The sequence below is a fragment of the Bombina bombina genome, chromosome 9 (genome assembly GCF_027579735.1).
Source record: "Bombina bombina isolate aBomBom1 chromosome 9, aBomBom1.pri, whole genome shotgun sequence".
NCBI lineage: Eukaryota > Metazoa > Chordata > Amphibia > Anura > Bombinatoridae > Bombina > Bombina bombina.
The window spans coordinates 27,680,538-27,707,159 of record NC_069507.1 but is presented as its reverse complement, the minus strand read 5'-3'; the positions used below and the strand labels follow the sequence as shown (position 1 = coordinate 27,707,159).

The window sequence follows — 26,622 nt, the reverse complement described above, 5'->3', positions numbered from 1 at the left end:
TTTTTGGGGCGGAAATTTGTTCCTTTACATTGTGGTCTATGGGAACTGTGTGTTTCAAGTAAATATATATATATACAGTGGGGCAAAAAAGTATTTAGTCAGCCACCAATTGTGCAAGTTCTCCCATTTAAGAAGATGAGAGAGGCCTGTAATTTTCATCATAGGTAAACCTCAACTATGAGAGACAAAATGTGGAAACAAATCCAGACAATCACATTGTCTGATTTGGAAATAATTTATTTGCAAATTATGGTGGAAAATAAGTATTTGGTCACCTACAAACAAGCAAGATTTCTGGCTCTCACAGACCGGTATCTTCTTCTTTAAAAGGCTCCTCTGTCCTCCACTCATTACCTGTATTAATGGCACCTGTTTGAACTTGTTATCAGTATAAAAGACTCCTGTCCACAACGTCAAACAGTCACACTCCAAACTCCACTATGGTGAAGACCAAAGAGCTGTCGAAGGACACCAGAAACAAAATTGTAGACCTGCACCAGGCTGGGAAGACTGAATCTGCAATAGGCAAGCAGCTTGGTGTGAAGAAATCAAATGGACCAATTTAACAAAGGCTACCATCAGTAACACACTACGCCGCAGGGACTCAGATCCTGCAGTGCCAGATGTGTCCCCTGCTTAAGCCAGTACATGTCCGGTCCCGTCTGAAGTATGCTAGAGAGCATTTGGATGATCCAGAAGCGGATTGGGAGAATGTCATATGGTCAGATGAAATCAAAGTAGAACTGTTTGGTAGAAACACAACTCGTCGTGTTTGGAGGAGAGAGAATGCTGAGTTGCAACCAAAGAACACCATACCTACTGTGAAGCATGGGGGTGGCAACATCATGCTTTGGGGCTGTTTCTCTGCAAAGGGAACAGGACGACTGATCCATGTACATGAAAGAATGAATGGGGCCATGTATCGTGAGATTTTGAGTGCAAACCTCCTTCCATCAGCAAGGGCATTAAAGATGAAACGGGGCTGGGTCTTTCAGCATGACAATGATCCCAAACACACCGCCCGGTCAACGAAGGAGTGGCTTCGTAAGAAGCATTTCAAGGTCCTGGAGTGGCCTAGCCAGTCTCCAGATCTCAATGCCATAGAAAACCTTTGGAGGGAGTTGAAAGTCCGTGTTGCCCAGCGACAGCCCCAAAACATCACTGCTCTAGAGGAGATCTGCATGCAGGAATGGGCCAACATACCAGCAACAGTGTGTGACAACCTTGTGAAGACTTACAGAAAATGTTTGACCTCTGTCATTGCCAACAAAGAATATATAACAAAGTATTGAGATGAACTTTTGATATTGACCAAATACTTATTTTCCACCATAATTTGCAAATAAATTCTTTCCAAATCAGACAATGTGATTGTCTGGATTTGTTTCCACATTTTGTCTCATAGTTGAGGTGTACCTATGATGAAAATTACAGGCCTCTCTCATCTTCTTAAGTGGGAGAACTTGCACAATTGGTGGCTGACTAAATACTTTTTTGCCCCACTGTATATATTGTATAGGAATATATACACATATTAACACTTAAATATATATGTATATATTCATATACAATACATGCATATATTTATATTTGCTGCCCATCGCTGTGCAACTTACCCCCTTCTGTGCGCTAGGTTCTGTACTGTTCTATCGGCATCAGAACGAGGCCTATGGAAGCGCCCTCTTGTGAGCGCAGTGCTTCCGTGCATTTACATTGCACCTCCCTTGTAATACCAGGGCATTTGCTTGCACTGGTATTACTGAGTGGAGAGCAAATATTGCTTTAGCGGAAGTGATATTTTGCGCTCAACTTGTAATTTGGCCCATAGTGTTTTAGACAAGTGCACAGAAGTCTACCTAAGTATGATCTTCAATAAAGTATACCAAGAGAACAACATAAAATTGACAGAAGCAAATTGGAACATTTTTAAATTGAAGCTCATATATCAGTATCTGTTATTGTGATCCCCTGTTTACACTGCTGAGACCCTTAATAGGTTGAATAAAGCATGAACATGTGGCTGAGAAAGTATTCGGCAAACAGATTGACAATAAAAAAGATCACATTTGGAGGTGTTTTGTTGATGTTTTTTTTTTATAAATACTGTACATTTCAATCATTTCTAATTAGGAATTGCATATTAATGACTCTCAGGATTGTATTGCAGCAAACTTATATATATATATATATATATATATATATATATATATATATATATTGGCCTTTAACTAAAATGTAATTTAATGTTATACTTATATAATGTGTTCCGTCCCTTTAAAGGAACATGAACTAGAATAGCCTCCCAACTATTAAAACAACACAAACAGCTAGGGGAGAGGGGGTGCCCAATTTGTTAGACTACTATCAGGCAGCTAGGTTGTCACAAATTACGCTGATAAGCAAAAACTGTCGAGAAATAACTTGGACTAGACTAGAGGCAGACTTAGCTGGGGTGAATGATCCAGCCACGATTGTTTGGAACACCTCAAACACTACAAACAAAACACTATACAAACTCAAGGTGACAGAGGAGTCCAAACATATGTGGAAATACCTCACATCTTCTCTAGGCCTCATACCCAAGGGTACTAAGATAATACCACTGGGTGCTATACTTCCTGCAGAATTTCAAACACTAATATGTAAGTGGGAAAATAAGGGCCTCTACAGAGTTGCAGACTTTTTAGATAAAGGTAAAATGCTCACATACACCCAACTGAAAGATAAACTTCAGCCGGACACCTTACATTGGTTCCTATATCTTCAGATATCCACCACAATATACAAATACAGACAAAACAAACCATTAAACCCATACACTACAACAGAATGGATTATTGCAACCCCAGGTAGAAATAAAAAACTAATATCACAACTGTACTTGGCAAGATGCAAAAAAAGGCTCCAAATTGCCGCTTCATGAGAATTGGGAAAGAGACTTAGGTGAAACATATGATGGTGACAGATGGACACAAATACTTTCTAGGATTAGCAAGGGGCTGATATGCGCAGACCTTATCGAAAATTCTATTAAAACATCCTACAGGTGGTATCTTACACCCATAAGAACTGCACATTATACATTGCAGAAAAGTAGACTCTGTTACAGAGGCTGTGCAGAAGTTGGAAATTATATGCATATGTGGTGGGAATGTGGGGAGATTAAACAAATTTGGAACAAACTATCTAAATTGATAAGTATCCTATTAGATAAATCTATGACGCTAACGGCGGCGCAGGCCCTCTTGCATGTTTCAGATGAATCCTTAAACTTAGCTACCAATATATTCATAAATATACTTTGTACAACCACGAGGATATGTAAAGCCAAACACTGGAGAACAGGTTCACCAACATGGTCAGAAGTGATTAACAGGTTAGATAATATATATGCTATGTCAGAATCTGCCTCTTGGTTGCAGGATAACACAACACATTTCCAAAAGATTTGGGTCCACTGGATCATGAACAGAGATAGAAGAGAGATAAGGGAAATTTAAGTCTTTCAAGAGTTATAACACGATAGGGGATCTCTCCTAAACTTATTGCCACTAAGTCTTTTATGGGGAACTTATATACATCTTAGATACAATTTGATGGTTCTCTCTCTGCTCGACGGGAAAGGTTATACAGTTATGAGTTTATTGTTTTACAGTTTCAAAAGTTTATGTTTAATGTTTATAATTATTAAAATAAAAGGAAAACACATTAGAAAAGGGAGGGGAAGGAAGACTATAGATAATTTCGTTCCTACTTCAGGAAAATAAACAGGACCTCATATATTTCCTATGCCTGAAGGCAACTTCAGTAGGTGGGAGCTTTTCCTAGGACTCTATGGACTTTCAGAGATTTCAGTAATGATGGAGATACATTGGGAAAGCCGGATGGATATACTAATTGCTGAGAGAAGTTGTTTCTTCCTCCAACTCTTTTTCATGTTGTTTGAGACAGATATATGGAATTATAAAACTTTATCGAACATGATAAGAGGTCCTGAGACTGTAACAATGAATATAAATATGTTTATCTGAACTAGGGGCATGATGTATTAGATATAATGTCTCTTGTCTTCCTTTCTGACAATAAAGATTATTTCAACTAAAGGAACATGAAACCCAAATTACTTCTTTCATGATTCAGATAGAGCATGTGATTTTACTTTTATGATATAATGTGTTTTGTTTTCTTGGTATCCTTTGTTGAATACAATAGCTAGGTAGGTTTAGTAGCTGCTGGTTGGTGGCTGCACATATGTGCCTCAATGCTATTGGCTCACCATGACCCAATGCATTCAGCTATCTCCAGTAGCACAATTTTGTAACTTCACATATTGAGGCCTATCTATCAAGCTCCGATTGGAGCTTGAAGGACAGTGTTTCTGGCGAGTCTTCAGACTCGCCAGTGTGGCAAACCTAGCCACTTCTGGACTATAACGTAAGAAAGGTTGTCTGTGACAGACCATTCGGTCAGGACTGAAAGTGTTAACTTTATTTTCTAACCACAAGTGGCTGGCTCCAGCTACAATCTAATTAATGCTTAGCATTCTATTGTTTGATCACCCCCAGAGAGAAACGCCTAAGTGATAAGGAGAGTCAAGAGTGTCCTGTGGTTGAAGTGTTTAAGTAATATAATCCTATTGTATCATGTCAAGGGCGCTTCTCCCTTTTATCTAATGTACAACATTCTTTCAACCCCCATCTGGGGGGGGGGGGGGGTCAAAAACCTGTATAAATCTGTGTGCTGCCTTCAAATAAAGTGTTATTCTGTTTTAAACCTGAAAACTGGCTGGGTTGTGAATTGCTGATTCCCTATGCAGGACATTGTTCCCTGGTGTTAACCCTTGGTATCCGGTTGGTACCGTTACAATTGGTGGCAAGCGACGGAATGAACCTTATCGCCCAGAAGAGCAACTACACAAGCCAGTAACCTCAGGAAGAGGGGGATTACTACAATACTGACTAAGATGGAAGGAGTACCAGGGACCGAAGTGAATGGAGATGGATTATTCTAAGCTAAAGAGACAAACGTAAAAGGAACTGCTAGAAGCCAGGGGAAAGATAGGCAGCAGCAAACCCAAGGCTATATTAATTGCTGAGCTGATGGAGGGAGACAGAGCTCGCAGCGCTACGCCTCCAGCAGCCATGGAGGAGACCCTATACCAGAGGGAAATGAGGACCAGGCTGGAATTTTTACCCCAACCTGTACCACGGGATATGCTATCCGTGGTAATGGCAGATGTGCAGGAGTACGTGATGGCACACAGTCCACGGAATGCATCCTCCCGAGCAGAATCCATTTTGGACGCACTCAGCAACCCAGTAAGACCCAAAATCCCATACCATGCATTTAAAATGTTTTGTGAGGAGAAGGATGAGATTGATGGGTATTTACAGGATTTTGAGAGACTGTGCGAGTTACATGATTTGGAGCAGTCCGTATGGGTGCCGGTGCTAGCAGGCAAGCTAGCCGGTAGGGCAGCGGAAGCGTATCGCGCTGTACCCAGGGAGGACAGCAAGGATTACGCTAAAGTGAAGAGAGCGATCTTGGAAAGATATGCCATTACCTCAGAGGCATACCGGCGCAAGTTTAGAGGCCTGCGCAAGCCAGAAAGAGATTCCCATGCAGAGTGGGCCCACAAGCTGGATCAAGCATCTCAGGGGTGGATACAGGCCAGCCAAGCTACCACCATGGAAGAATTGCGACAACTGATGCTGTTGGAGCAATTCTTTAACGGCTTGTCCCCAGAAGCCCAAGAATGGGTGAGAGATCGAAAACCCCTCACCTTAACCGAAGCAGCCAGATTAGCAGACCAGCATTTTGATGCCAGGAGGCACCATGGACTACAGCCTAACAACGGACGGGCTAATATACAATGCCACACCTGCAAGCAGTGGGGACATATGGCACGTGAGTGCACCCAAAATCGGAGCAGACAAGCTTGGAACCAGGTCAGACAGAACCTGGCCCCAAGGGCGGCTGCTCACCATTACCAAACGGAGCCAGCCGCTCATGAGGTGTTGAGCACCCAAGCCGAGGAACCCCTGGGAATTCTGCATGAGGTGATGTCGGTCCAGGGACTTCGGGATTCGGGAGCTACTTTAACCCTGATAGCTCCCCATTTGGTGCCGGATACAGCACCCACTGGCGGATCCGTGGCAGTACGAGGGGCAGGGGGAGCAGTATACCGATTGCCCACTGCTAGAGTGGAGTACAGACCCCCAGTCACCCCAGCAGCTGCCAGTTACCAACCCCCGGCGCACCGCTATACCACACGGCCTCCGGCCACGAACTACCCTCAGAGAGCCCGGTTCAATTCGCGGGGCTACTCACAACCTATTCGGTGCTTTGGATGTAAGCAACTAGGGCACAAAAGACCAGAGTGTCCCCTAAATGCAGCGAATCAAGCACAGTCCTGGAGAAGACCTGCTGGCGGAATCCCACATAATCCTCAGCCTGTGGCCCGCTACGTAGAGGCGCCAGAATGCTGGGGCAGCCTACATGAAGCAGACCCCGTGCAAGCTGCCCACCGGAATAACCGGCAACGGGTTAAAGTGAATGGGAAGGAGGTCAGTTGTCTACGGGATACTGGTGCTACCATGACCTTGCTTCAAGAGAACTTGGTGCCTGAGAAACAGCACACTGGAGACACTGTGGCTGTGAGGGTAGCAGGGGGCACCGTGTTCTGCCTACCTGTTGCCAGGGTACATTTGGATTGGGGAGTGGGCGCTAGACTTGTGAATGTGGGGGTCAAGAAGGACTTACCTGCTGATGTTCTCCTTGGAAATGACTTGGCCCCCCTTGTTTCTGCCTATGCTCCCATGGATCCCGCTAATGTTAACCCTGTGACTACCCAAGCCCAGTCCCTCCGGGAAGAGACGCTTCCATGTTTGGGGTGGGGGCAGTACTGAGCCAAGTTGGAGCAGATGGCGGAGAACACCCCGTAGCTTACTTGAGCCGAAAGTTGTTGCCCCGGACATCCCCAAGCCGATCCGTTGGGATCAGACTGTGTATGCCGGCTTGGTTCTGGGGGAGCATTGTGGCAAACCTAGCCACTTCTGGACTATAACGTAAGAAAGGTTGTCTGTGACAGACCATTCGGTCAGGACTGAAAGTGTTAACTTTATTTTCTAACCACAAGTGGCTGGCTCCAGCTACAATCTAATTAATGCTTAGCATTCTATTGTTTGATCACCCCCAGAGAGAAACGCCTAAGTGATAAGGAGAGTCAAGAGTGTCCTGTGGTTGAAGTGTTTAAGTAATATAATCCTATTGTATCATGTCAAGGGCGCTTCTCCCTTTTATCTAATGTACAACATTCTTTCAACCCCCATCTGGGGGGGGGGGGGGTCAAAAACCTGTATAAATCTGTGTGCTGCCTTCAAATAAAGTGTTATTCTGTTTTAAACCTGAAAACTGGCTGGGTTGTGAATTGCTGATTCCCTATGCAGGACATTGTTCCCTGGTGTTAACCCTTGGTATCCGGTTGGTACCGTTACAGCCAGAAACAGCAGTTATGAAGCAGCGGTCTAAAGATCGCTGCTCCATAACCCTGTCCGCCTGCTCTGATGAGGCGGACAGGAATCTCCACAATTCAACCCGATCGAGCCATTGGCCGCAAGTCTGCAATGCTGAATACGGAGAGCGTATTGCTCTCCGCATTCAGCGAAGTCTTGCGGACCTGATCCGCACTGTCCGATCAGGTCCGCAAGACCTTTAATAAATTGGCCTCTAAGGATACCAAGAGAATGAAGCAAATTAGATAATAGAAATCAACTGGGAAGTTGTTTAAAATTGTATTCTCTTTTTAATTCATAAAAGAACAGTTTGGGGTTTTGTCTCCCTTTAAGAAAATGTGAGTGTGTGTTACATATAAGATGTAAAAATGTAACTTTCATGATTCAGACAGAGCAGCCATTTTAAGCAATTTTCTAATTTACTCCTATTATACATTTTTCTTTGTTTGCTTGGTATCTTTATTTGAATGTAAGCTTAGGAGCTGGCCCATTTTTGGTTCACAGTAGCACTTGCTGATTGGTGGCTGCATTCAGACACCATTAAAAAAGCGCTACCCTGGTGCTGAACCAAAGATGGGCCGGCTCCTAAACTTTTGTTCCTGCTTTTTCATATAAAGATACAAAGAGAACGAAGAAAAATTTATAATAGGAGTAAATTAGAAAGTTGCTTAAAATGATAGTTTAACTTTGACTACACTATCCCTTTAACTTAAAGGGACAGTATACACTCATTTTCATATAACTGCATGTAATAGACACTACTATAAAGAATAAGATGCACAGATACTGATATAAAAATCCAGTATAAAACTGTTTAAAAACTTACTTAGAAGCTGTCAGTTTATCTCTGTTGAAAAGGCAGTTGGAAAGCCCACTGCAAGTGGGAAATAAGACCCCCCCTCCCCCTTCTTTTGCATATGAAAAGACCCTTTACACAAACAGGAGCAAGCTGGAGAAGGTAGCTGACGGTATTCTCATAAAACTTTAGGGCTTGGTTAGGAGTCTGAAAATCAGAGCAATGTTATTTAAAAATAAGCAAAATTAAACATTTTTTTTTTAAAAAAAAACTTCATGGGCTATATTAATAGATCATCTATAAAAATGTATGCAAAGAAAAAATGAGTGTATAATGTCCCTTTAAGGTCATTCTATTACTATTGGTATGTGATAACAAGTCTGGTAGTGATCTTATAATGAGTGTTTCACCATCTAGTGTTGCATATATGAAATTACATACTTTCCCCTGCACACCTTCACTGTACAACATTTCCTTAGGATTATTTGAAGCTACTGTTAGTTTTTATCATTAATAACAAACATAATTGACTGATTAGTTCCAGTAATGTTTATATAAAAACATCACATACATTTTAGAACTCCATCTCCACAATATCTGCAAGGTGTGCTGCAATATTATTGATTACTTTACAGTTATTAGAAGTTGTTGTTTTAAATTTGCCTTTAACTAAAATGTAATTTAAATGACAAACTGAGTCCTACTCTTAGCTGATCTGTTCTTCTATTACAACATATTATATATATATACAGGGAGTGCAGAATTATTAGGCAAATGAGTATTTTGACCACATCATCCTCTTTATGCATGTTGTCTTACTCCAAGCTGTATAGGCTCGAAAGCCTACTACCAATTAAGCATATTAGGTGATGTGCATCTCTGTAATGAGAAGGGGTGTGATCTAATTACATCAACACCCTATATCAGGTGTGCATAATTATTAGGCAACTTCCTTTCCTTTGGCAAAATGGGTCAAAAGAAGGACTTGACAGGCTCAGAAAAGTCAAAAATAGTGAGATATCTTGCAGAGGGATGCAGCACTCTTAAAATTGCAAAGCTTCTGAAGTGTGATCATCGAACAATCAAGCGTTTCATTCAAAATACTCAAAAGGGTCGCAAGAAGCGTGTGGAAAAACCAAGGCGCAAAATAACTGCCCATGAACTGAGAAAAGTCAAGCGTGCAGCTGCCAAGATGCCACTTGCCACCAGTTTGGCCATATTTCAGAGCTGCAACATCACTGGAGTGCCCAAAAGCACAAGGTGTGCAATACTCAGAGACATGGCCAAGGTAACAAAGGCTGAAAGACGACCACCACTGAACAAGACACACAAGCTGAAACGTCAAGACTGGGCCAAGAAATATCTCAAGACTTTATGGACTGATGAAATGAGAGTGAGTCTTGATAAGCCAGATGGATGGGCCCGTGGCTGAATTGGTAAAGGGCCGAGAGCTCCAGTCCGACTCAGACGCCAGCAAGGTGGAGGTGGAGTACTGGTTTGGGCTGGTATCATCAAAGATGAGCTTGTGAGGCCTTTTCGGGTTGAGGATGGAGTCAAGCTCAACTCCCAGTCCTACTGCCAGTTTCTGGAAGACACCATCTTCAAACAGTGGTACAGGAAGAAGTCTGCATCCTTCAAGAAAAACATGATTTTCATGCAGGACAATGCTCCATCACACGCGTCCAAGTACTCCACAGCGTGGCTGGCAAGAAAGGGTATAAAAGAAGAAAATCTAATGACATGGCCTCCTTGTTCACCTGATCTGAACCCCATTGAGAACCTGTGGTCCATCATCAAATGTGAGATTGACAAGGAGGGAAAACAGTACACCTCTCTGAACAGTGTCTGGGAGGCTGTGGTTGCTGCTGCACGCAATGTTGATGGTGAACAGATCAAAACACTGACAGAATCCATGGATGGCAGGCTTTTGAGTGTCCTTGCAAAGAAAGGTGGCTATATTGGTCACTGATTTGTTTTTGTTTTGTTTTTGAATGTCAGAAATGTATATTTGTGAATGTTGAGATGTTATATTGGTTTCACTGGTAAAAATAAATAATTGAAATGGGTATATATTTGTTTTTTGTTAAGTTGCCTAATAATTATGCACAGTAATAGTCACCTGCACACACAGATATCCCCCTAAAATAGCTAAAACTAAAAACAAACTAAAAACTACTTCCAATAATATTCAGCTTTGATATTAATGCGTTTTTTGGGTTCATTGAGAACATGGTTGTTGTTCAATAATAAAATTAATCCTCAAAAATACAACTTGCCTAATAATTCTGCACTCCCTGTAGATCAGCTTTCTCCCATAATGCTGTGCAAGAACATAACGTAAACAAATTATTAAATTATATTTTGTCTGACGTCATATAAAACACAAAAACAAGCTAATTTAAAGCTTTTGGCTCATTAGTGAATACTGTGCTTATAAAATAGGATTTTCTATAGTTAATCAAATATGACATAACATTTCCTACCCCCTAAACTCCTTTAAGAAGCTTCATATTAAAAACATGATACCACTCATTTTAAAGGGTATGAAAAAAGTATTGTTTTACAATTCAGATACAGACTGCAATTTTTAGATAATGTTCAATTTACTTTTGTTTTTAAAAGCAGTTTGTTTTCTTTGTATCCTTTATTGAAAAGCATACCTAGACAGGCCCGAGAGCAGTAATGCACTACTGGGAGCTAACTGCTGATTGGCTACACACATATGTCTCTTGTCATTGGCTCACCAGATGTGCTCGCTAGCTCCCACTAGTGCATTGTTTATTGTGTATTGCTTTATTGTGTATAGTTTATTATTAATACAAAAATGTTTTGACCTTAGAGTTTGTACTGAGAGACCTTGTAAGCTGGTAATTGGTTAAGCAGAGTATGAACATACTGTGAATTCAAATCTCATAGATACATTTATGCACTTAAGTGATTTCCTTTATATTTGTGTTGGTTGTGCGCTAATACCACTGTTTTTGTTTAGCTAAATGCTCTCATTAACAACACTCCCAGCTATGCAACTAAATTCTGTTTTCTCTAAGACAAAGGTTCCTAACTGACTTTGGCACAAAGCAAACATTAAAAATTATTAATGGGAGTGTGACCAATCAAAAACAACAACCCACTTTTCATATTCAGGTTATCTGCCAATAATCCCCCAGGCACTTAAAATAACATGAAACCCAAACATTTCCTTCCACGATTCAGAGAGAGGATATCATTTTAAACACATTTCTTCAAAAAATGTTGTTTGGGGTACACTACAAGCTCACGTTGCTTTCTCTGTGGGGCAATAAAGAGTCTAAAGGTTAAGGATTTCATATAGATGTTTGTGGTGGAGTAAAGTGCTATAACACGTTTTGTACTGTAGTTTACCATCTTATGCAGTGTATTATGATATATAATTATATCTCCTCTTTTAGGAACGTCATATTCAAGGACCCTTCTGCAGGGCGCAGTCCCCCTTCTTCCTAAAGAGACATGCGTATCCCGGTATAAGAGCAAATTTACCAACCGCATGATCTGTGCTGGCAATCAATCTGAAGACAAGAGGGTAGACAGCTGTCAGGGGGACAGCGGGGGGCCCCTCATGTGTCAAAGGTCAAATGGGTATTGGGTCATTGTTGGAATAACTTCTTGGGGCTACGGGTGTGGGCGTAAAGGCTACCCAGGAGTCTATACTAAGGTCAGCAAGTTTACGCCTTGGATCAAGAGGGTGACAAAATTGAAATAAGATCATGGACTCTTATCCTTGGTAATGACATTAATCCTCTTCCCTAGAATCATTTGTGAACATTATGTGCCTCTCAAGCCTTAAGCCTCAAGTTGTAGGATATTCCTATCACAAATCACAATGCCATGATGTGTTCTTCATTCAACTCTCTGAGCTTAGAGCCAAGATCTCCAGCTCGGTAACTGTGTCAGAAATACACTAGAGAATAATTGTAACAGTGACAAAGATACATATGAAAAGAAATGTAACCCAAAGTACCACATGGTTATGACGACAGCGTACAAGAACTTGTACAAATGTTATGAGTTTTTATTTGATACTTTCTTGTATTTATTTCCAACCACATTGTGCCAATGGATGTAATATTCTGTCCTGTGACTATATTACTTTATGCTACCATCCAGGATAGAAGGTTTGAATCGTATAAGAGCAATGAAGTAAAGCATTATGTATTGAAGAAATGAGTATATGTGCACTCTACTGTAAAATAAAATATTAATAATTATTTTTAAAACTAGGAAAAATATCATTAAACAAAGTGACATTAGAATATATACTTGTAGACAAGGTCAGCTATTTCTTATGAATAAACACCCCTTAGCACCAAATGTCCAAAAAGGAATGAAGATGAGCGGATAAAGTGCCAATGCTGCTTTCATTAACAATAACTGGATACCTTAGCTTTAGATGACGATATTGCAAAGTGTCAATGAATGAGAATACAGCAAATATTATTATACATAAAAATGCTAATGCTTTTGTACCACAAATAGGCTTTTATCAAGTTACCAAAAATCTCACTAAAATGTCTAAAAAAAATCCAGGTATTTCAATAAATTACTAGCCAATTTAATGTGAATTGCAAATGGAAGTGCTCCTGATTGGTCTTAATTCTTAGGACAGTCTATTTCAAGGACATAATCCAACAATTTTATTTTGCTCATTTACTGTATTACATGTCAGAGAAGGAATATTGTGTTGATGTAATTAACCTGTAATTAACTGCTAGATCTAATAATATATTACTTAACATTGATAATATCTTTGGATTTTTTTAATTAAAAGTTTTAATTTGTAGTATGTGCTATAAAATGTATGGGATATATAAGGCAGCAGAGGTGTCAGGTTCTGTCCTAAATGTAATTGTAGCTGTTGACCAAAGGCAGAAGTTTAACCAAATATTTTTTTTTTAAATGTGTCAAATTATATGTTGTCACAGAAAAAGAGTGAGGGTCAAAGGTTTGAGAGTAAGATGGAAGGGGGATGAGAGAGACTGGAAATGAGACAGATGTTGGAGGATCTGTCTTTTTTTTTTTTTTTGGAGATGCTACATACACTATTCACTCTTATTGGGGCTCCTCGATCATCAAAGATGACAGGAGCCCTAAATCGAACACAGACACGTTACAATGACTTGTCCAATGAGTCTATCTAGATTGTCAGTCAGATGTTGCTGGACAATGAGAAACAGCACCAACAAGGAGCCACTGAGCACCAAAAGGTGTTAAAGGCACAGTCTAGTAAAAATTAAACTGTCATGATCCAGATAGGGTATATACTTTGAAACAACTTTCCAATTTACTTTTATCATCCAATTTGCTTTGTTCTCTTGGTATTCTTTGTTGAAAGCTAAACCTAGGTAGGTTCATATACTAATTTCTAAGCCCTTGAAGGCTGCCTCTTATCTCAGTGCATTTTGACAGTTTTTCACAGTTAGATAGCGCTAGTTCATGTGTGTAATATAGATACCATTGTGCTCACTCCCGTGGAGTAACTTATGATTCAGCACTGATTGGCTAAAATGTACGTCTGTAAATAGCACTGAAATAAGGGGGCAGTCTGCAGAGGCTTAGATACAAGATAATCACAGATGTAAAATGTGTATTAATATAACAGTGTTGGGTATGCAAAACTGAGGAATGGGTAATATAGGGATTATCAATCTTTTTAAACAATAAACATTTTCAAGTAGTCTGTCCCTCTAAAGGAAAAGTTAAATGTTTAAAATAAAACTCAAAATTAAACATTCATGATTCAGAGCAATCGATTTGAAAAACAAAAATCAAATTTACTTATGTTATCAAATTGACTTTGCTCTCTTTTGTTGAACAGCATACATGTGTAGAGAGAAGTGTGTACGTATCTGAAAATATTGAAGATTGTTGCAAACACTGCTGCCATCTGGTGCTCAAAGGTGTATATAACACACAGGTGTAATTGCTGTCACATAGTAGAATGATCCATAAAATGAGTAGAAACAGGTGAAGCTCACTCAGACCCCCCCCCCCTTTATGTTTGCCTTAATAATAATGAACTGAATCCTAGCTAGGCAAATTAAGAATCAGCCAAATTGGAGAGGGGTAAAATCACTGCTCTGTATGCCCTACTAACAATACATGGGAATCAAGTACTGTATAGAGCTGAAGTAACTGCTTTTGTATGTGCTACTGATTGAAGGAGGAGATGTCAAATCAAAGTTCTGGATGATGGGTCATTGGTTGGTCATCTAAGGCGCGATCACATATGTTGCGTAATTTTCTGCGCAACTGCTGAAACCCATGTCGCCCATAAGTTCACCTCCCACATCAGGTGAATCACATAACACATGCCGCCATATGATATACTGGTTCAGAAATATGCGCAACTACACATTTCTGGCATCGCCAGTAAGTTACGTCAGTATATTGCACTCGTAAGTTAAAAATAAAGAGTAGCTTTTGTATGTTGAATTCACAAGTAAAAATTGAAACAGAAAGAAATTAATCAACCGACACGCAACCCGACTGCAAGGGAAACATGGTGGGTAATCAGGGTGTGCATTGTCTGTCAGGTGTTTTAAGGCTGCAGGTGAGAGGTTGTACTGTTTGTGATTGGTTTGAGACACTTGCAGAGGGCTGATACTGGTTTGATTAATTAAGTGGCCAGGAAAGGTTTAACTGTTTGATATGTAGGGCTCAAATGTATGTGAGTGCGCAGCGTTAGGTGTTTGTTAAGCCTTCCAGGGACTTACGCTGCTTTTTTACTGTGTGCGAGGGTAGCTGCGCCTTCCTATGTGTGGCGAGCTGAAAATGGAGTAAAATATATCCATTCTGCGCACGTAAGTGCCTTTGTGAAAACGACTGCTGACAACAGTTCTATATTAGTCTATGGGATTAAAAAATGCGCACAGCATGAAAAATCTATGCGCGTAACTTGTCTGCTGCGCCGGTTTTATGATTGCGCGATTTGAGAAAAAAATGGTGATGCTGGGTTTTGCGCACCTCGCCAAGTATGTGATCGAGGTCCTAGTATTTATGATAGTTGGCAACCCTAATAGCAGTGCAAATATTTCATCTCAGACTGTTTCACTGATGCCAGTTGATCAAACAGCAAAGAAAGCACAGACAATTAAAACTAGTGCCACACATTTAAAAAACAACAAAATATTTAAAGGAAAATAAAACCCAACATTTTTCTTTCATGATTTAGAGCACATGATTTTATGTATAATTTACTTATCAAACTTTCTTTGTTCTCTTGTTCTCTTTTATTTAAAAGCAGGGACGCAAGATCAGGAGCGTTCACGTCTGCAGCACTATATTGCAGCAGTACTGCAGGAATGTTATTCATTTACAAGAGCGCTAGATGGCAGCACTATTTCCTGCCATATAGTGGTCCAGACACCTACCTAGATATCTCTTCAACACAGAATATCAAGGGAACAAAGCAAATTTGATAATAGAAGTTAATTGGAAACTTTTTAAATTTGTATTCTCTGTCTGAATCCTAAAAGAAAATTTGGGGTTTCATATCCCTTTAAGGGCAATCATAGTTAAAGGGATATTAAACCTATATATTATTTTATTTTATGATTCAGATAGAGCAGCAATTTTAAGCAACTTTCTAATTTACTCCTATTATCAATTTTGCTTTGTTCTCTTGACATCTTTATTTGAAAAGCAGGAATGTTAGCCTTTGGAGACAGACCATTTTTGGTTCAGCACCCTGGGTAGCGCTTGCTGATTGGTGGCTAAATGTAGCTACCAATCAGCAAGCACTATCCAGGGTCCTGAACTAAAAATGGGCTGGCTACTAAGCTTTCATTCATGTTTTTTTTAAATAAAGATACCAAGAGAACGAAGAAAAATTGATAATAGAAGTAAATTAGAAAGTTGCTTAAAATTGCTGCTCTATTTGAATCATGAAAGAAAAAAAGTGGGTTTAGTGTCCCTTTAACATATTTAAATGTTACAAAATTCATACCTACTAATGCAGTATGAATGCATTTTATTTTAGTATTACCTGCAACATTGTCTCTACACTGCATTTTATTTTAGTATTACCTGCAACATTGTCTCTACACTGCATTTTATTTTAGTATTACCTGCAACATTGTCTCTACACTGCATTTTATTTTAGTATTACCTGCAACATTGTCTCTACACTGCATTTTATTTTAGTATTACCTGCAACATTGTCTCTACACTGCATTTTATTTTAGTATTACCTGCAACATTGTCTCTACACTGCATTTTATTTTAGTATTACCTGCAACATTGTCTCTACACTGCATTTTATTTTAGTATTACCTGCAACATTGTCTCTACACTGCATTTTATTTTAGTATTACCTGCAACATTGTCTCTACACCTTCCACATATGGAGCAAATGCACAAATCTTTTGCAAATGTCACATCCCAATGATTTGAGAAAAGAGACAAATTTCCTTTCCAAAAAAAACCCATAAATAAAAAAAGATACTTTATATTAGGTAACTAATTGTATTTGTATGTTGAGATTCTGAGCCAAAAACTACATCATAGAAAATAATTTAAACATTGTGCTTGAAGATTTGTAAGTCTTAGATAAATGTATTTTTGTTTTTAATTAGTGTCCATGTAATTAAATAAAATAAGTGTATGATTAAATGTTACTTTTTTGTTTGTTTTCATTACATAATTAGATGAAATACAGAGCTAAATAGCTTATTCCTGCAACAAATTGGTAACTGGTTATACCAGCAAATTGCAGTTCAGGCTTATTTTTTATATGATGTTTACTAAAAATAAATATCTAATTTGATGCAGAGATACTGGTTTCAGTTTACAGGGACAGTCTAGTCCAAAATAAACTTTAATGATTCAGATAGGGCATGTAATTTTAAACAATTTTCCAATTTACTTTTATCACCAATTTTGCTTTGTTCTCTTGGTATTCTTAGTTGAAAGCTTAACCTAGGAGGTTCATATGCTAATTTCTTAGACCTTGAAGGCCGCCTCTTAAGAATGCATTTTAACAGGTTATTTTTACCACTAGAGGGTGTTAGTTCATGTTTTTCATATAGATAACACTGTGCTCATGCACGTGAAGTTACCTGGGAGCTATCACTGATTGGCTAAACTGCAAGTCTGTCAAAAAAACTGAAAGAAGGGGCAGTTTGCAGAGGCACAGATACAAGATAATCACAGAGGTAAAAAATATATAAATATAACTGTGTTGGTTATGCAAAACTGGGGAATGGGTAAATAAAGGGATTATCTATCTTTTAAAACAATAACAATTCTGGTGTAGACTGTCCCTTTAAATTAATTTCAAATTGACTTGCTTTGTTACTGACATTTGTCTTTAAATTGCATTATCTATCTGAATGTTTCATTTTGACTTCACTGTCCCTTTAACTTCTTTGCCATGGGCCGTAGAGCCAATCAGATGCTGTGCCACGAGTCTCATTGAAAGAAAGGAGAGCACACTCCTGCACACAGCTTTCCATTGTGTTAGAAGTACGTGCACAACCCATCTTGCAGCAAACGTAGCTGGTGATGCAGGTTTCAATAAAGAGCTTTGCTTTCATCAGGGCAGGCGGTGTGGTATCAGAGGTTGCAGCGGATTGGCAGATTAGAATTTATAAGTAAATCATGGAAGCTATAAAAAGAATTGTCTGAGACAACCACTTAATTTGTATACTTTATGCATAGATGTTTTACAATGTAAACTTGTTATGCTCAAGGTTCCAATATCATGTCATTTCTGCATATTTAAAATGCAGTGGCAGTTTCTGGGGGTCATATGCACCTTCATGGTGTATGATCCGTATGGTAGGTACAGCCCTGGCAGTAACACTTCCTACAATACACTAAATGCCAGCCTGTCAGCAGTCCTGCTGTGTGATCCCCCTGCACTGTGTGGAATACATAGTACTTACATTTCTGTGTGGTTTGCTCGGGGTTATTTAGCTCCCCTCAGCAGAAATAGAACAATTACACCTTAAGTGGGGGAGACTTTGTGACAGAGGAGGAGTCTCAGGCCCAAAGGTAAGGCAACCACTCAACCCTTCATTGGATTTAATTTGCTTTTATTAACCAAAGTGTATAGATTATATACATATAAATACAATGTGCTGTGTGTGTATCTAAGTGTTTATTTCTGTATAAAACAATATTAATTGTGATGGGGAGGAAGTTTTGGTGAGTTCCCACACTTTTTTTTTTGTAGAACTTGACCCCTGCCTGGCACACATACTTTGTATATGTTGCATGGTAGGTACAGCCCTGGCACACATACTTTGCATATGCTGTATGGTGGGTACAACCCTTTCACAAATGTTATTTGTTGTATGGTGGGTACAACCCTGGCACATATCTCAAGTATATGATCTATGAGCTGTATGGTAGGTACAGCCCTGGCAAACATAAATGCTGTATTGTAGGTACAGCCCTGGCACACACAAGTTGTGCCTTGTGGGTACAGCCCTGGCGCACATATGTGGTGTATGGTGGGTACAGCAATGGCACACATATGTGGTGTATGGTGGGTACGGTGCTGGCACACATCTCTGCTATATGATTATGAGTTGTATTGTGGGCACGGCGCTGGCATACATATGTGGTGTATGGTGGGTACAGCGATGGCACACATATGTGGTGTATGATGGGTACAGCTCTGGCACACATCTCAGCTATATGATTATGAGCTGTATAGTGGGTTAAGCGCTGGCATACCTCTCTGGTACATGATTATGAGTTGTATGGTGGGTATGGAGCTGGCACACATGTGGTGTATGGTGGGTACAGAGCTGGCACACATTTGTGGTGTATGATGGGTATGGAGCTGGCTCACATTTGTGGTGTATGGTGGGTATGTAGCTGGCACACATGTGGTGTATGGTGGGTATGGAGCTGGCACACGTGGTGTATGATGGGTATGGAGCTGGCACACATTTGTGGTGTATGATGGGTATGGAGCTGGCACACATTTGTGGAGTATGGTGGGTATGGAGCTGGCACACATATGTGGTGTATGGTGGGTATGGAGCTGGCACAAACGTGGTGTATGATGGGTATGGAGCTGGCACACATATGTGGTGTATGATGGGTATGGAGCTGGCACACACGTGGAGTATGATGGGTATGGAGCTGGCACACACGTGGAGTATGATGGGTATGGAGCTGGCACACATATGTGGTGTATGGTGGGTATGGAGCTGGCACACACGTGGTGTATGATGGGTATGGAGTTGACACACATGGTGTATGATGGGTATGGAGCTGGCACACACGTGGTGTATGGTGGGTATGGAGCTGGCACACATGTGGTGTATGGTGGGTATGGAGCTGGCACACATGTGTGGTGTATGATGGGTATGGAGCTGGCACACACATGTGGTGTATGATGGGTATGGAGTTGACACACATGTGGTGTATGATGGGTATGGAGCTGGCACACATATGTGGTGTATGGTGGGTATGGAGCTGGCACACATATGTGGTGTATGGTGGGTATGGAGCTGGCACACATGTGGTGTATGATGGGTATGGAGCTGGCACACATGTGGTGTATGATGGGTATGGAGCTGGCACACACGTGGTGTATGATGGGTATGGAGCTGACACACACATGTGGTGTATGATGGGTATGAAGCTGGCACACACGTGGTGTATGATGGGTATGGAGCTGGCACACATGTGTGGTGTATGATGGGTATGAAGCTGGCACACACGTGGTGTATGATGGGTATGGAGCTGGCACACACGTGGTGTATGATGGGTATGAAGCTGGCACACACGTGGTGTATGATGGGTATGGAGCTGGCACACACGTGGTGTATGGTGGGTATGGAGCTGGCACACACGTGGAGTATGATGGGTATGGAGCTGGCACACATATGTGGTGTATGATGGGTATGGAGCTGGCACACACGTGGTGTATGATGGGTATGGAGCTGGCACACATATGTGGTGTATGATGGATATGGAGCTGGCACACATATGTGGTGTATGATGGGTATGGAGCTGGCACACATGTGGTGTATGATGGGTATGGAGCTGGCACACATGTGGTGTATGATGGGTATGAAGCTGGCACACATATGTGGTGTATGATGGGTATGGAGCTGGCACACACGTGGAGTATGATGGGTATGGAGCTGGCACACATATGTGGTGTATGATGGGTATGGAGCTGGCACAAACGTGGTGTATGATGGGTATGGAGCTGGCACACATGTGGTGTATGATGGGTATGGAGCTGGCACACTTATGTGGTGTATAATGGGTATGGAGCTGGCACACATGTGGTGTATGATGGGTATGGAGCTGGCACACATGTGGTGTATGGTGGGTATGGAGTTGGCACACATGGTGTATGATGGGTATGGAGCTGGCACACATGTGGTGTATGATGGGTATGGAGTTGGCACACATGGTGTATGATGGGTATGGAGCTGGCACACATGTGGTGTATGATGGGTATAGAGCTGGCACACATGTGGTGTATGATGGGTATGGAGCTGGCACACATACAGACATCCCAACCTGCAAAAACTCATTTCAGGGAGGTGGCTTCTCCCGCCCCCCCCCCCCCCCAGTTATATATTGGACACCTTGAAACCCTAAATAAGATAGAGACTTATCATTAAAGTAGCTTCCCACTAAAGTCACATTAAAAAAAGTAGTTTTATTGCACAACCACATACAACAAACCTATTTTCCTACGCTTGTTGAATGCTTACATATTTTAGTATATAAGTTTAATTACATACAGTAAATAAGGTAGTATTTGTGTTTTATTTTATTAAAATCAGTGAGGGGCTTTTTGGTTACTGATGCTTTGAGGGTTCTATAACGTCCCAGCAACTAAAGGCATTCCTTAAAGAAACACTTTTCCGGATTTGGGCCACATTGGATCATGGTACTTGGAGTTTATGGGAGATTGCATTCCATTTGCTGGCATCAGGGAGCCGCTATTACAATCAGGGAGAGTTGGGATGTCTGTATATATGTGGTGTATGGTGGGTATGGAGCTGGCACACATATGTGGTGTATGGTGGGTTTGGAGATGGCACACATGTGTGGTGTATGATGGGTATGGAGCTGGCACACATATGTGGTCTATGGTGGGTATGGAGCTGGCACACATGTGGTGTATGGTGGGTATGGAGCTGGCACACATGTGGTGTATGGTGGGTATGGAGCTGGCACACATGTGGTGTATGGTGTGTATGGAGCTGGCACACATGTGTGGTGTATGGTGGGTATGGAGCTGGCACATATGTGGTGTATGATGGGTATGGAGCTGGCACACATGTGGTGTATGGTGGGTATGGAGCTGGCACACATGTGGTGTATGGTGGGTATGGAGCTGGCACACACGTGTGGTGTATGGTGGGTATGGAGCTGGCAAACATGTGTGGTGTATGGTGGGTATGGAGCTGGCACACATGTGTGGTGTATGGTGGGTATGGAGCTGGCACACATGTGTGGTGTATGATGGGTATGGAGCTGGCACATATGTGGTGTATGATGGGTATGGAGCTGGCACACATATGTGGTGTATGGTGGGTATGGAGCTGGCACACACATGTGGTGTATGGTGTGTATGGAGCTGGCACACATGTGTGGTGTATGATGGGTATGGAGCTGGCACATATGTGGTATATGATGGGTATGGAGCTGGCACACATGTGGTGTATGGTGGGTATGGAGCTGGCACACATGTGGTGTATGGTGGGTATGGAGCTGGCACACATGTGGTGTATGGTGGGTATGGAGCTGGCACACATGTGTGGTGTATGGTGGGTATGGAGCTGGCACACATCTCTCATACATGCACAACACCGCTGGATCACGGCAGAGCTCATCTTAGCTTACAGTTCAGCACCATAGAGTCGACTGTTTACATCAGAGCGACAAATCCCGTCTTATGCGATCTCTATGGTACAGGAAGCCGGAAGGTGACTGGCGGAAGCGGGGATCAGCTGATCGTGCTGTCCCCAGGTAGAGCCGGGCTGGCACAGAGGGGAGGTGGCACTCGGTAAACTCCGGGTACACAGTACGGACCGTGGCTCGGCGGCCTGGGCACGCAGCTCTGGCACTGCCCCCGGGGGAGAGTACTGTCTATTGCTGGGGCTGTAACACAGACAAAGGAGAAGAACAAAGGGAACCAAGTGCCAGATTACCCTGACTGGCAGAGGAGGAGAGCTGCCCGGGGGCCTGTGTAGTGCAAGGGGGCAGCTGGCAGGGGTGCTGTTGGCAGCTGGCAGAGGTACTACTGGCAGCTGGCTGGGTCCTGACCCTGTGCTGTGACAGCTATAGCCTGGCATCACACCTGCTGGAACTGCTCAAATCCCCTATTTATCCTTGTGAACCTGCTAAAGCCACCTGGAACTGCTCCATATCCAGTAGACCTCAGCACCCTGAGCTACCTGGACTAACTGGATCTGCTGACATTCCCTGGGACCTTCCCTCCTGGGCTTTCTCATAGCCCCTAGGCACTGATACTACTGGTGCCGATCAAATCCCAAACATACCCCTTACACAATTCTGGTGATCAAATTGTCTGGACCTCAGCTTACTTACATCATCAAAACCGTTCTGCATTAAATATTCTACATCCCAAAATCTCCAGGGCCAGCATCACCCCCAAATACTTATTCATATTTCCTATACTGCAAATCAACTGGATTAATCTAAACAGAACATAAAGAAAATGAAGATTTAGACAAAATACCTTTGTGTGATATTTTAAGACAATTTCAAAAAGACCCAATTTCCTTCATATTTTTTTTAACATAAACATTATGTAGTAAAGTTTTTTTCCTCTTCTACTTTAGAGCGGTTCAGCTAAAGGTTTCATTTTTGTTTTGTTTTGTCCCTTTATGGCTTGGCTTTGCTCAGATTCATGAAGAAAAGGGATTTCTGGGTATCACATAAAGGTGGATTTACCTCTGGACCAGTCATCTCTAACTATTCTTATGTTTTAGTATATAAAACAACCTTACCTGTATGTTCATTAGCTTTGAAACATATTTACATTATTATCTAGTAGGGAAAAAATGATTTAAGAATGACACCATAAAGCAAAGTATTTTTTAGAAATATTTTGAGTTTTTTCCTTTATGATATATAAATATATTTTTTGCTGATATTTGCACATGGCATAACCCTAGCAGAATATAATCATATTATTAAAAACAACCACTTTTTATCATCTTCCTCTTACACCGGAGGTTTAATTATAACATTCTGTGTAAGTTAGGGACACTTAATTTATAACATTGCTAGTGATTGAGCATAATTTTTATAACACAATTTCCAATTACTTTAATATTTTTCACATTATTTAGATAAATTAAAACTATAGAAACATTTGCCTGTATGTTAAGTGTAAAATCTCTGAATCTTAGAGAAATGGATAGCGTTACTAAATATGTTAATTTTCCCTATTTTCTCACTTTCATATATCCCTTCCGAATGAACGAATTGCAATAAGTTTACCGCTGGAATTTCAGTGGTGTATTTTTTTCCTATGCAGTAGGAGTTTGTACAATGTGTAGAAAAGAATACCTTAGCACAAGATGTATTTTTGGGTTGAAGAAACTGTTGCAGAAGTTTAAGATAAGCACAATATAGGAATTTGTAAAAACAAAAATCATTGGAGAGACAAGAAAAAAAAACAAAAAACCTAAACTTCTTCAGCTAAGAAAAACTTTTTTTCTGACAATTACCAAATATTCATTTTTGCTTTGAAAGAAATCATTTTTCTACAGAGACTCCGTTAACGAGAGAACAGGAGTTGCTTTTTCTTTTTTTAGAACAACATGGGATTTGTTTTGATTTTCTTCACATATCAAGTTTTGATTGATTGAGACTCAGGTGAATTTACCTATTTTTTTTTGCATTTGTTTAATTGGACATTAACCCATTAGTTCTTGCTTAGTCTCTTGGGTGTAATGGAACTGATGTTTGCTGAGTGGGAGGACGGAGAAAGGTTTTCATTTGAAGACTCAGACCGATTTGAGGAGGACTCTCTTTGCTCTTTTATCTCTGAGGCAGAAAGTCTGTGCCAGAACTGGAGAGGATGGAGGAAACAATCAGCCGGACCGAACTCTCCCACTGTGAAAATGAAAGGTGAGAAATGATGTGAAATGTCTTCATTAGTAGTGTAGCTTGGAAAGAAAAAATGAACCCAACATTCTAAAGGTAAGATTATGTAAGTTAAACGACTATTACTCCACACTGCACTTATTTGGGCCACAGTTTTACTGATACTGGGCTTGATTTTTAAGATTAAATATTTTTTAATGTTCTTGGGAGACCTAGTAGTTTCTTTTGTCACTTATTGCCCTACACAGTTCCACTTATGTCTACTTGTAGATTGTCTTCGGCTGGCCTTATATGGCTCAGTGTAGAGACACATTTATCAGGACAACAGCAGAACATATTGTATACAAATATAATTATGTGTTACTGCTACTGTAAAGCATTGTAATGATCTAGAAACCTAGTGGCTTTAGGCCGGCTTTTATGTTTACAAGTGTTACACAGAACCAGTATCAACAGCTCTGAATTTAAATGCAGTAGGAAAAAACCTGTGAGAATAAGCAGTTTATTGTACACTTGCTAAACCTTATACTGTAAGCCAGTGATGCTTTATCTAGTATTTATATTGTCTTAATAGTGTATATAAATAGTATCTCCCTCTCTCTATGTGCTTTCTTTTACTGCATATAACTCAAACTAAGAGCCAACAAATATTTTCTTCTATATTTTTACATTGAGATGTCTATAAACATGAATCCTTTCCTGTACCTAGTATTATTGTGTGTGCACTTATGATTAGCTCAGTTTGAAGTTTATGTGCTGAGTTTGTGGTTCATTTAGTTTTTGTACAATTCACTAAGAGAGAGAATCTAATTTATTATTTTTTTTAAATAAAAATCCCTTTTTTTTTGTAACTGGCTCATTATTCATTTATGGTCCCATCTAATATTCTTGCTGTAGTATTTGTCACAGTTGTTGACAAAATACAATATTCTTTCATCTGTTGTTTAAAGAGCCTGGTAGTAAATATTATCTTTACCTATTACACACTACATCTTGTTGCTTTGTTAAAGACATACTCATAAATACAGTTTGGCACTTTTTCCCTTTATATGAAACTCAAAACATTTCTTTTGTGTCTCAGACAGAACTAACAGATTTAAAAAAGTTTCTAATTTACTTCTATTATCAAATTTGCTTCATTCCCATGATTTTTTGTGTTGGCTGGAAATATTGCTGCCATCTAGTGCTCTTGCAAATGGACAACATTCTTACAAAACTGCTGCCATCTAGTGCTCCAGAAATGTGCACGCTCCTGAGCATATGTCCCTGCTTTTCAACAGAAGATACCAAGAGAACAAAAAAAATAGAAGTAAATTAGTTGTTTAAAATCACATTCTCTATCCCAATTACGGAAGAATTTTTGGGGTTTCATGTCCCTTTAAAGTTTCCTTGTGCTTTTATGTTTGTGTATTTATTTGTAACCATTTATCCACTAATAAAATCTCTCAATGATATGGACCCAACATATAACAAGTTGTGAGTTGTTAGACGGGCCTGAAAATTGAAAGGTGTCCAGTGATTCTATTACAATTTTTGGATAATTTGGTGACATTTATATTTCTTTATCCTTAAATCACACAATAATACAGTATAAAGCTTTGGGAATCTTTTGGAGTAGGTGATTCTTTGCATTTTGAGTTCCTGTTTCAGTTTAGTTAAACAAAAGTGTTTCATAAACATCTCTCAAATGTAGGAGTCAGTCAAATATGTTTATAAACCATAAACACAATGTGTATGTTTATTAAAAACATTGTTCAAGACAAGAGCGGTAGAAATATTTTTACTGCAATCCGTGTTCTATAAATATGTATACTGGTTTATACACGACTTGTAGATTAAAGGGATTTAGAAGTGAAAATTAAACTTTCACAATAGATGTAGATAGTACAGTTTTAAAAACTTTACGATTTACTTATGTAACCAAATTTATCTCTATCTCCTGTGTTGAAATTTCCCTCCTTTCTATGAGAGCGTACTGAGGTATACTCAGGAGTGTGTCTTGAGCACTATATGACAGTGACAATAGCTGCGTTCGGCAAGCGCTCCAAGCGAACTGGGACTCGCTTGGAGCGTTTTCTGAATACTTGCCAGTGAGATGCTGAGCGTTCTCCGAGTGCTCTGATGACGTATGTCCCAGCGCTTCCAGTGTGCTGGAAAAGCTGGGACTTTTCAGAGCAAGCTCAGACGCTTGACAACATGGCAGCCTCCTTTTAT

General features: G+C 40.4%; 2 protein-coding genes across 5 annotated transcripts in view; both read left to right on the top strand.

Moving 5' to 3' along the window:
• LOC128639809 (neurotrypsin-like) overlaps positions 1 to 16,961 on the top strand; it is a 114,163-nt gene extending 97,202 nt beyond the window's left edge. For all 3 annotated transcript variants that reach the window (XM_053691998.1, XM_053691999.1, XM_053692000.1), the window contains one exon: positions 11,739 to 16,961. In XM_053691998.1, coding sequence (XP_053547973.1) covers positions 11,739 to 12,049 — 311 coding nt within the window. In that variant the 3' untranslated portion in view covers positions 12,050 to 16,961. The remainder of the gene's footprint in view (positions 1 to 11,738) is intronic.
• A 5,308-nt stretch (positions 16,962 to 22,269) lies between these two features.
• The window catches only part of ZSWIM8 (zinc finger SWIM-type containing 8), a 143,354-nt gene continuing 139,001 nt past the window's right edge, over positions 22,270 to 26,622 (top strand). For both annotated transcript variants that reach the window (XM_053691997.1, XM_053691996.1), the window contains exon 1: positions 22,270 to 24,432. In XM_053691997.1, coding sequence (XP_053547972.1) covers positions 24,255 to 24,432 — 178 coding nt within the window. In that variant the 5' untranslated portion in view covers positions 22,270 to 24,254. The remainder of the gene's footprint in view (positions 24,433 to 26,622) is intronic.